This window comes from Panicum hallii, chromosome 5 (assembly GCF_002211085.1).
Source record: "Panicum hallii strain FIL2 chromosome 5, PHallii_v3.1, whole genome shotgun sequence".
In the NCBI taxonomy this organism is placed as follows: domain Eukaryota; kingdom Viridiplantae; phylum Streptophyta; class Magnoliopsida; order Poales; family Poaceae; genus Panicum; species Panicum hallii.
Window position 1 is genome coordinate 24986985 of NC_038046.1, and position 11001 is coordinate 24997985.

Below are 11001 nucleotides of genomic sequence, written 5' to 3' on the forward strand. Positions count from 1 at the left end.
ACATAGAGTAACAAGAGGAACTAAGACTATGATGAAACTTGTTGGATGATTAAATGTTTTCCACCATGTTTGATTAGAGATAGATGATCACCTAGACTAGTTAAATGAACTAGAATTATAAAAGCTAAAATATGAAATTAAGGACTTACTCTTTGTTGCTTTTCAGCAAAAAGAAAACCCTAGAACCTTAGAGCCATGCATGCTTAGTAGTCAGTATTTACATACCACTAGTTGGGTAAGCCTTGCTGAGTATTATTATACTCAGCCTTGCTTGTGGCAATATTTTCAAGTATGTCTTTTGGAGATATGGTAGCTGGTTTGGCTTGGCTGAGTACTTTGCCGACTGGTTGGACCGTGGAGTGGGATCCGTCCCCGGCCAACAATGACTCTGCCGAGTGATGCCACGTATGGGCTTCATCGTGGTATCCAGATCGATGCTAGATAACCATGTTTTCTTTCCGTTGCTGTTAAACTCTGAATAAAGTTTTATGTTGATCTTAAAAGTACTCGAGTGGTGATTTCGACTTGTAATAGTTGATGTCCGACTTGTGAATATAAAATCCATGGAATGTTGTAATCTCTGGACTTGCCTTTGTGCGAGTTATGTGTATGCTTTGTTTCGATCGAAATATTAAGTGGTTGCATCGGGATCTACCTAACAGACTATTGGATTAATCAGTTTGAAAATGGTAGCCGGTTCATCTTTAAGGATGATGGTTAGTGCACTTGAGTCGAGTTAATTCAGGTGGTTCTACCATAGGGTCTAACAAGCCCCCGAGCTCTTCGTAGCCGAGTTCTGCAGGCTTCCGAGTACTTCAGAAGGTGTCTTCGAGTTCCTGTGAAACTCCATCTTGAAAGTATCTTCCGAGTACTTTCGTAGCTACTTCGAGGCTATGAGGTGCTCATGCCCTGAGTAGTTTTAAGTCTTCTTTTATATGGGGTGCGATGAAAATCGTACCCCATATGCAGTAGCCCCCGAGCCTTAAGTTGAATCGAAGAATCAAGCTGAGGGTCAAATTAGTCATGAATATTTTTTCCTTATTTTTCAAAGAATTTAAAAAATAAGCCATTGATGACACGTACCCCGTAGCCCCGGAGCCTTGAATCCAAATCCTAAAAATTTTAAAAAAAAATAATTCAAATGAATGTGGCATACATTGCAGTGTATTTTAAATATTTGCAATGATGGTAAAAAGAGGAAACAATTGGTTCAAAATTCGAAAAACCCTTTTTTCGGGATAAAATCTCTAAAAAAATGGTTAATCAAATAACTTCCCCAAAAATTATCCTAAATTGCCTCTCAAAACAAAATCATATTCCTAAATTAATGGCTAGATAAGATCTCTGGGTTAAAAATTTTAAAAACTCCTTATTTCGGAACAAAATCTCTAAATTAATGGTTAAACAATTATCTTCCCGAGATAAATCCTTAAAAGCCTCTTAAATCGGGGAGTAATTTTGCAGTGTCCAGCCCCCGAGCTTATGAGCCAGGAGAGCCGAAGGAGCCACGTCGAGTAGTGACTGGCGCCCAGCCCTCGAGCCTGGGAGCTAATGGAGTCACGTCAAGGTATGCTGAGCGTCCTATAGAGTTGTCAATGAAGCTTGACCTGAAATAGTAGATATACATATTATGTAGCACAATACGAAGATACCATAATTTATTTGGTGTAATGCGAAGATACCAAAATTTATTCGGTGTAAAAATAAATTTGCAGTGTCGAGCTCTTTTTTAGGTCATATGAATCTCCTGAGTAGTCCGCCTATTACGTTTAAACACCTGATCCCCGTTCTAGCCTTCGCTCATACTATGTATGATGCTTAGGTCAAGATCGAAGACTCGAGGCTTCACGGATTAAGGCGGAAAACTATCCGAGCAGATTAGCGACCAAAAAGAGGGGACAACAAGCAGAAATAAGTAGTCGATGTTCCGACAAAGAGAATGCGCGTTGCAAAAAAAAAGTAGATGGCGAAGTGTAGCTCTGGAGGGTTTCATTGCCCATCGAGAGATGTACACAGATAAGTAGTCGACGCAGTGCAGCTCTGGAGGGTTCCATGCCCATCGAGAGATGTATACAGATAAATAGCCGATCTTGTGGAGAACAAGTCGGGAAAGGTATATACAGATAAATAGCCGATCTTGTGGAGAACAAGTCGGGAAAGGTATAAGTGACATAGCTTGATTCGTGGATGATTGTTCATGAAGCCGTGATGGTTGTTGATGATGCCGTGATGGTTGTTGATGAAGCCCGACTAGTCAGAATTGTTGACCCTCGTTGCAGACCAATTTTGACATTCAATTTGATCAGAAAATTGGGAGAACTAGCTTTCCTCACCAGCATATTTATCTAAGAATAATGCCATTTCCACATGTCCATTGGAAATTAGTGCTATGCAGGAATTGAGTAGTAATGGAGGGAAAACACACCCTTCAATCTAAGGCAAAAACTATTGACCAATCAGAACGCACTGTTCAGCCTCATATGGATCTAAGGGCCCACAAGAGCAGGCAACCGACTTAAGATAGACCCAAGCCACGCTCAGGAGTGATCGGGGCCCACATGTCAATCGCCCAGATGAAGCCGAGCCTAGTTGGAGCCAGACCTGGTTCGGCCGAACCAGAACTAGCTCCACTGACTTATCTCTTCAATGTGTCACCTCCCCATTGGCTCCCAAGGTCAGTTCTAGGTGATAGGAGCTATTTGCACAGCAAGAGCACCTTATGGTCACAGCTATAAATATGAGGGGAGGGGCTCCAAATAAAGACACACCTCAAGTTGCTCTCTCTCAAGTTCCTCTCTTTTTTAGTCCTTAGGATAGTGGAGTTTAGGTGAAGTAGCTCTTCTTCGGGTTCCCGAGGTTGCCTAGGAGTGTTCGGTATGGGTTTTGCTCTTCCTCTCTTCTGTGGTGTTAGACATGTATGATATGACTAGTTTATACTTGTACCTTATGCCTTGCATGATTAGACAAGTAAATCTAGTGCCACGACAACGGTTCTGGTATTCGTATGTTTGCTCTAGTTTTATGTCTGTCCATCCGGAGGGTGGGGGCTCCGTGCGGGATACTAGAGTATCGCTCTTTAACGTAGACGTGGTGTCTAGGTTATTTAGTATTGCCGGATGCAGCTCTATCCCATTGTTAGTTGAGGTAGGCGGCAGGTGGTGACAGCCCTGTCCGTCCAGCATAATCCTCCCCGTTCGGGTAGTTGCGGTAGGAGGTACATAAAGTAGCCGAATGGACTGGTGGCTCCTCTGCCAGTCTTGTGCTGTTCTCCTGGTAGTGCCTGGGAGCCAAGAGCTGAGGATATTCATCTGTATGTATGAGTGTATAGTATGAGCTATATGTTTAGATAGAATTACATAAGTCCTAAGGCAGCTTTATTCTTCCTTTCTCCCTGCCTAATGTCTTTGCTTGAGTTTGACCTTGAGTAACTTGTGCGTCACACTACCTCATTATCCATATATTATCTTACCCCTGTTTATACAATTGAATGTCCAAGTAAGAATTTATCATCAACTTACCTATTCCATAACCACAGCCTTCCCTGCAGAAATATAAATACGAAACCCGAGATTACTCACGGGTAAAATACTACAATGGTATTCCGTGCACTTGCGGATTTATTTATGACGTGAGAAATACCACACGGTGTTTCCTAGCATCGTCACCAATAATTAACCGTCCTGATGATGACACTACGAAACGCCAACAAGCATTTTTGGCGTCATTGCCGGGGAAGGCACTGGTTAAAAGAATAGATAAAGTTGTTGATTAAATTCTTAATTTGTGTTCATTGTTTAAAAGGCTAACTTCGCTTTGTTTTCTCCTTTGTGTGAAGACAGGGTAGTGTATGACTGGTTTCAATCTGCCGCAAAATTTCACTTAGGATCCGAACTCACTTTTGAGAAGAGTTCAGCCTCGTGCCGTGCTTCCTCAGTTATCACTCTCGACCATCGAAATAGTCATTATTGCTCCATCAACTTCCAACGCCAAGCCCAGAAGACGCTCCGTGAATTCTCTGCTCCTTCTGCTGATAATGTCCTAGTCGAGCCATCCATTAACATTGGAGCTGAAAATTTCAAGATCAAGACGGGTCTCATTACAATGGTGCAGGCCATCCTATTCTATGGTAAGGCCAACCAGGATGCCAGCGCACATCTCCAATAATTCCTGAAACTCTGCAGTACTTTTGTCATCAAGGGAGTCACCCAAGATGCAATCCGACTCCGTCTGGTTCCATTTTCCCTTCTGGGGAAGGCAAAGCAGTGGTTCTACACCAACAGAAGTGCAGTAGACACCTAGGATAACTATACCAAGGCATTCCTCGCCAATTTCTTTCCCATGGGCAAAACCAATGCTCTTCGAGAAATAATTTCTGGATTTCTGCAAGCATCAAATGAGTTGATAATTGAAGCATGGGAACGGCTATAGGAGTACAACCTAGCATGTCCTCACCACGGGATGGACGATTGGCTCATTCTTCAGAATTCTATAATGGGCTGACTCCAATAGCCCGCGACAACATCGACGCTGCTGCAGGTGGTGCTTTCTTCTCGCTAACCATTGATAGGGCCAAAACTTTAATCGAGAAGATGGTGTCCAACCAAGGTTGGAATGATGAACGTATACAACCACGCCAGCGGGGCATGCACACTGTCAAGGAGACGAACTTGCTGGCTGCTAAGCTAGACCTCCTCCTTAAGAAGATAGAAGAACGTCCCCAAGATAAGGCTCCAACACAAGCACTTCAAACCTTAGACGCTTGCATGACGTGCAAGGTCTGCGGGAGCATCGGACATACGGGGAACGACTGCCCCGAAATCCATGAAGACGTCATGTATATGAAAAACAACAACAACAGGTTTCGTCCACAAGGAGGTCAGGGGTGGAATCAGTTGCGCCCCTACTACCAAGGAGGTAATGGTAATTCAAGTTCATTTAATCCAAACCAACCTTCGTTGAGGGATCTTATCCTAGGCCAAGCAAAAATCAACGAATCATTACAAAAGAAGCTTGCTACCAGCGACAAATCCTTGGAGACCATTCAAGCAAAGATAGATGGCATCTTCTCTGCAATCAAGAACCAGCTGAGCTTCAACAAAATGCTTGAAACTCAACTAGCTCAATTCGCAGTTGTTGTCCCTTCTGCTGAAACAGGGAAGATCTCGGGGCAACCTGAAGCCTCCCTGGAGAGCATTAAAGCGGTGACCACAAGATGGGATAAGACATCACATGGTGCATCTTCTACTAATTATTTAGAAAGGCTCACGCACCCAAGGAAAAATTTATGGGGTAAACTAGCAGTAACAATAAAGGAGGATCCCGGAACCCCAATGATCAGTTGCTTGATATTTGACTGCCACTTCGAGCAAGCCCTTTGCGACCTTGGGGCAAGCGTCAACATCATGCCCAAGGTAACATCTGAAAAGTTATGTTACCCAGCTCTTTCCCCTTCCTTCATGTGTGTGCAGTTGGCTGACTCAACAGTATGATACCCCGAGGGGATGGTGGAGAATCTCCTGGTACGAGTCAAGCATTCATTCATCCTCGCGGACTTTGTAGTCCTTGACATGGAGGGTGACTTGGGAATATCGCTCATTCTCGAGCGACCGTCCCTAAGAGATGCCAAGGCTAGGATAGATGTTGGAACAGGAAAAATCATTCTCCGCATTGGGGAGAGAACCATGAAGTTCAGGTTTCAAAATAGAAGAGAACAGATGTACCTGATGCATGGGGATCATGAAGGATGGGGTATGGGCAGAGCTGGAACGGTCTGAAGACTGGGAGATACACAGCCTCACGCTCGCGGATCCATCTCCCACACCACCTATGACAACAAAGAAGAACAAGAAGGTGTGCTGAAAGAAGAAGATGTCATCATCCTCGACCTCTCCAGGTATGGACGACTAGACCTCGAGTTAAACAGGTATGGAGAGGGTCCTGCTCATCGGACCTTAAACCAAGAGCTAGCTTGGGGGAGGTTCTCCACCAAGTGAACTTTATCTTTACCGCTTTCAATAAAAATATAAAAGCCATAAAAACAACAAAAATATTTTCTTCCACTTAACTTTCCCTTCCATATGTGCGGTAATGAATGCTCTAGTCTTCCTAATATTGAAAGGATGAATAATTGTTATACTCTTGCTCATCTGTTTTGCCTAAGTCCTATGCATAGTGTTCCCTGAGTTTGAGTTTGTTGGCTGTTTAAACCTTTGCCATGAACCTGAAATTCTCGTGGGTTGCACATGCTTCATCCAAATTTTGGTTGTTGCGAGCATAGATATGGAAGATAGAGCTTTATAATCTCCTCTTTACTAAGACATGATATCTGGAGTCTTTGTTTTCAAAATAAAAAGGAAAGACATGTTCCTCAATGATGCTACAAGTCCTACCAGAGCCATATGCTATAGACTTTGAATAAAAAACCTCTACACAAATGCTACTTGCTATTTCATTGAGCTTTGCCAAATTATTATGACCCTAGTGAGATGCTTTTCATATCCTCTTGATCAAGATCACGCACACTCCGCACCCATTGCAAAATTCATACACCGGGAATTAGCATGTCCATTCATCCACCAAATAAATATTCTATGTGTTACGTGATCTCTCTCCAAGTATCCCTAAAAAAAAGAGATATGGCTACCCCAAAGAAAAAGAAAGACGTGCTAAGAAGCATCACCCAAAAAAAGAGAAAAGAATAACGGGATAGCTATGTCCAAAAAAAAATTATATATATAAAGGAGAGAGGGATCACACAAAAAAAAAAGAGTAATCATACCCTCATCCATCCACACACGTTCATATCTTGATCTTGGTTTATAATTTGTTTCTCCATGGATCCACTCTTTATCTTGGCAATATATGAAATGTAGGTATGCTTCATCCATTCCATACCTTGAGCTCTACAAAAGCTCTAGATATGAGGAGGCAAAGATTGCCCAGGTAAGGCTTCATACACCCTTGAGAGATCCGAGAGATTCATTCGAGGAACCTGGTCTTGTTTTCAAAATTCAAAAGAAAACCTCCATATGGATTGTTGAACAAAAAGAAGGTAGGTATTGCTCTATCGACCGTTCTAACTCTCAACAGCTCAAGACAAGGAAGAGCTAAGAAGCTCCATAGATGATTAAGGTAACAAGGGCAGAGTACTCATGCCAAACCTACTCAGTCTCAAGGAGATCATCTAAGCCTCGAGACATGGCACAATGACAGGTAATGGGTAACAGCAATTTTCTGATCAACAACCCTTTAATCCTGATGGATAAAAATTCCGATCTTTTGCCATTTGAAAAGTACCTACAGAACCTACAACTTTCTAGTTATCCAAAAGTAGAGGAAAAATCATCAACATTGGGTAATTTTGAGGTAAATCTTAATCTGACAATCTGACTGATTCTGCACAACAGTCCTACTAAAACAGTCATAACTGAAGCTCAAAAATTCGGATAAATATGAACTTTATCAATCTGGAAAGCTTGTAAAATTCTGTAGAACTCTTAACATATACAGAAAATTCCAATCGTGTCATTAGCTTTTCCTAAACTTTAATTTAACAGACTCTGCACAAAATTATGTGTCTGAAAAACAGTCAGATTCCAACTTTAATTTCTCCCTCATATTAAATCCGATTGAGGTGTTCTTTATGGCCATGGAAAGATCTCTAATTCTTCCTCAACTCCAAGAAAGGTTTAATATTTTTTTGAGATCATTAAGAACACAAAAAACTGCCACGAACAGCTACTGCGCAGATTGCTGGCGTGCTAAGAATAGCGACCAAGGCAAAACCTTACCCCTAGTCCAAAAGGCGACTAATACCGCTACCCTCATGTGCTAAAAACTTCTAAAATTAGAAGGAAAATATGTTCTACAGCAAGGCATGTCTCACCTATGGTTTCCCCTTGAGAACAACAAGGGCAAAGGCAAAGGCGGTGATACCTACGGCAATTACGCTCTGTTTCCCCTTCTTCCTTGCATCCAACCTCGCCACACTACACCATATAAGGTTGCACCACCATGAACAACGAGGAAAACCTATCGAGATGGGGGAAAACTGAAAGAGGAAAGGAACCCAAACCGGTTTTGGGAGAGAAACGACGAGGATCGACGACGACGTGCCCTAATTTCTCCTCTTCCTCTCCCTATGGGTTTAGGGTTTGGGAAAAAGAGAGGGGCGGGTACTGTAGCGTGGGGTACTGTAGCACACAGAAATTGTAGCGTGGACCCGTTAATAACTAAAAAAGTGTAACTTCTTGATCTCTACTCCAAACACAATATATAAATAGATAAATGAAAAGTACTCGATGATCTCTATGCAACCACAGTGTCCGTTCGTCCATCCGACCAGCGGATAAAAAAATTAATTTTAGCTATCAACTTTACGTATTCCTGCATAGAAAACATATTTTGCCCTTTATTCATTTTGGATGCTACAATAATCAACGTTAATTCTATAGACATGGTTGTTAATTCAGGAGGCCTCTGCATCCCGGAGCATCACCTGCTCTGCAGCTTCAAAAGCAACTATGTAATAGATCGCAATTTATAGTATGACACCAAATTCTCAGTGCTGCCAGAACACTTCCCTCCCTCCCATAGCATCCACCTTGTAAAACAACTGAAAAAACTTTGGCTCATGATCCCTGAGACGAACTTAAGATGATCAAGAAAGTACGTCAACTGCCATGTCAACTCGATCATGGGGTCCACATTGTGGTTTCATAACTAGATGTACTGATGTATTCGCAATAAAAAAAAACACAAATTTTTCAATTCGGTCAGTTGAATTACCTCGTTAGAACACTGCCATTATTTTTGGTGAACTTCAACACAGACACACATATATTTATCATAGTATGCCTTCTACTCCAGAATGATAAGAAGAAGGTTTCAGAAAAGATAAGGAACATTTAATCCATCTCAACTGAATGTCAAACCATATCATCAGTGAAACTGAAACAACACAAGTTCAATCTCAAACTCAACACTGTTTGAAAACAGTGTCTGCTGAAGGGAACTTGGGATGCTCAAGAAGGGGAAAAAAGTAAATGTAATGTGGCGATCAATATCTTTATGCATAAATGAGATATATGCAACCAATTTACATCCGCAAAATGGAATCCATCAATCCCCAGTTGCAACTCTGCACAAATGATAGATCAATGCACCCTGGAAGGCTGCAGTTAATTACACGTTTCTGGAGCCTCCATGGGTGTGATTATAAGTAGCTCTTGCAACAGTCAGCAGATACTTATTATTCGCCTGCCTGCCCTGCACTCACTCAAGTCATCTATGTTACATCAATGGGAGACCAGGAAGGATGGGTGGATTGCTTTAGCTACACAAGATCAACAAAAATCAAGAAAGAACAAAGGCAAACAATTGCAGCTTTGCAGATGTGCAAACGCATGAGCAAGAAGAAGCGCATCGAGATCATGCAGCTAAGGGATCATTGGTGCATCTTGGCCGGTGGCGCCGGGTAGCCCACCGGCACGACGTAGGGCGAGTGACCCGGCGGGAACATGACGGGCGTGCCGACGGCCGCGGGCGCCACCATGTGGCCGGCGACGGGGTGGCCCATGGGCGCGTGCCCGTACATGCCCATCGGCGGCCCCGGGTGGTGGTGCTTCATGCCCGCGGGCCCCATCGGCATCGCGCCCGCGGCGGCGGGGCCGCCCGTGATCGGGGCGCCGGCCGCCGCGACCTCGCCCGCGGTGACGCTGGTGATGTCGTGGATGCTGGAGCGGCGCCGGTCGCGGTTCATGGAGTTGAGGCGGATGAAGTACTTCTGCGCGTGGCTCGCCACCTGCGTCGGCGTCCGCGAGATGACGAAGTTGCGCGAGATGCTCCGCCAGTCGCCCTTGCCAAACTTGTCCAGCCCCAGCAAGAATAACCTGCGCCACCGTATCATTACCACTCCAGATTAGCAACTATGAACGAAAGAACGTCACCAGCATCACCATGTGCTAGTTACGATTGGAATCATTCTGTGCGAATCTTTGAGTCTGCTCTGTGCTTCCATATCCAGAGATGAAATAAAAGATGAAAGCTTCGAATTCAAGAACTCCAAGAGATTCTCTACGAACCTGTGCTCTTCCTCCGTCCACGGGATGCCCTTGCGCCGCTCCTGCTCCGCCTTGGAGCAGCTCTTCCCCACGTCGACGACGCTCTTCCGCTCCTCGCGCCGGTGGCCCCCTCCGCCGCCGCCGTCCTTCGGCGTGGACGCAGCACCGGCGGCGCTGTCAGGCGTGGCGGCGGAGGACTCCTCCCCGGCGTAGCGCGGGAGCGGGACGCGGCCGGCCTCTATGGAGGCCACGTCCTCCAACAGCGCCTCGTAGTGCCGCCGCACCTCCTCCGCCGTCCGCGCCGGCACGCTCGCAGCGAGCGCCGTGAACCAGCCGTCGTCAGGCGGCCCATCGGCGGGCGGCGCCGCGGCGGCCGCAACCGCGTTCTCGAACGCCTTGTCCTCCTCCCTGGTCCACGCCGCCGCGGTCGTCGTTGACAGAGTGGTCATCGTGGGACGTCTGGTTCGCCGCGTGGCGTGCGTGCTCCTGCGATGATATGGCTGCGGTGGTAGTGGCGGAGCGGCGCACGTTTGCGGCGGCGGCGGCGGCGGCCGGCGGCGCGGTACGATTAGTATTAGTAATTAAAACTAGCGCACGCACAGAGCCTTATCCACAAGGGTGGTGTTGCGTGTAGGGATATATACTGGTGGTTAGTAATCGTTTTGCGGCTGGGTTTAGGGGCAAAGATGGCCGTCAAAATCATTTTTATCCTGTGAATTTTGGGCCCAAAAGAAAGGTATACTTTTCTGTTCTTTCAGACAACAGAGGAGAAACTCATGCTTTTTAGGAGCACAAAAGAAAAGTACAGCTTTGTTCCATATCCTGAAGAAAGCTGCTTTGGCTTTATTGTGTTTAGGGTGCGTTTGGTTCAGCTACGAGCTGTGAAAAAGCTACTGTCAGATGTCTGCTGTGAAAATGCTACTGTGAGATACCTGCTATG

General features: G+C 44.9%; 1 protein-coding gene and 1 non-coding gene across 2 annotated transcripts; both read right to left on the reverse strand.

Annotated features, from left to right (window-relative positions):
• Nucleotides 1-4353: 4353 nt before the first annotated feature.
• LOC112896048 lies at nt 4354-4460 on the reverse strand. The gene has a single exon (XR_003229338.1). It is a non-coding gene; the product is annotated as a small nucleolar RNA R71 (small nucleolar RNA).
• Nucleotides 4461-9040: 4580 nt separating this feature from the next.
• LOC112896029 (transcription factor MYBS1-like) lies at nt 9041-10720 on the reverse strand. The gene is made up of 2 exons (XM_025964062.1): nt 10083-10720; nt 9041-9890 (listed from the first exon to the last, which is right to left on the reverse strand). The coding sequence occupies exons 1-2, from the start codon at nt 10508-10510 to the stop codon at nt 9446-9448; spliced, it is 873 nt and encodes a 290-aa protein (XP_025819847.1). The 5' UTR covers nt 10511-10720; the 3' UTR covers nt 9041-9445.
• Nucleotides 10721-11001: the final 281 nt, after the last annotated feature.

Bases quoted from the DNA above. Each gene is read 5' to 3' on its own strand.
- LOC112896029 (XM_025964062.1), bottom strand. From the start codon at position 10,510: ATGACCACTCTGTCAACGACGACCGCGGCGGCGTGGACCAGGGAGGAG. The intron at 9,891-10,082 runs GTTCGTAGAGAA...ACGGTGGCGCAG, and splicing joins TGGACGGAGGAAGAGCACAG to GTTATTCTTGCTGGGGCTGG.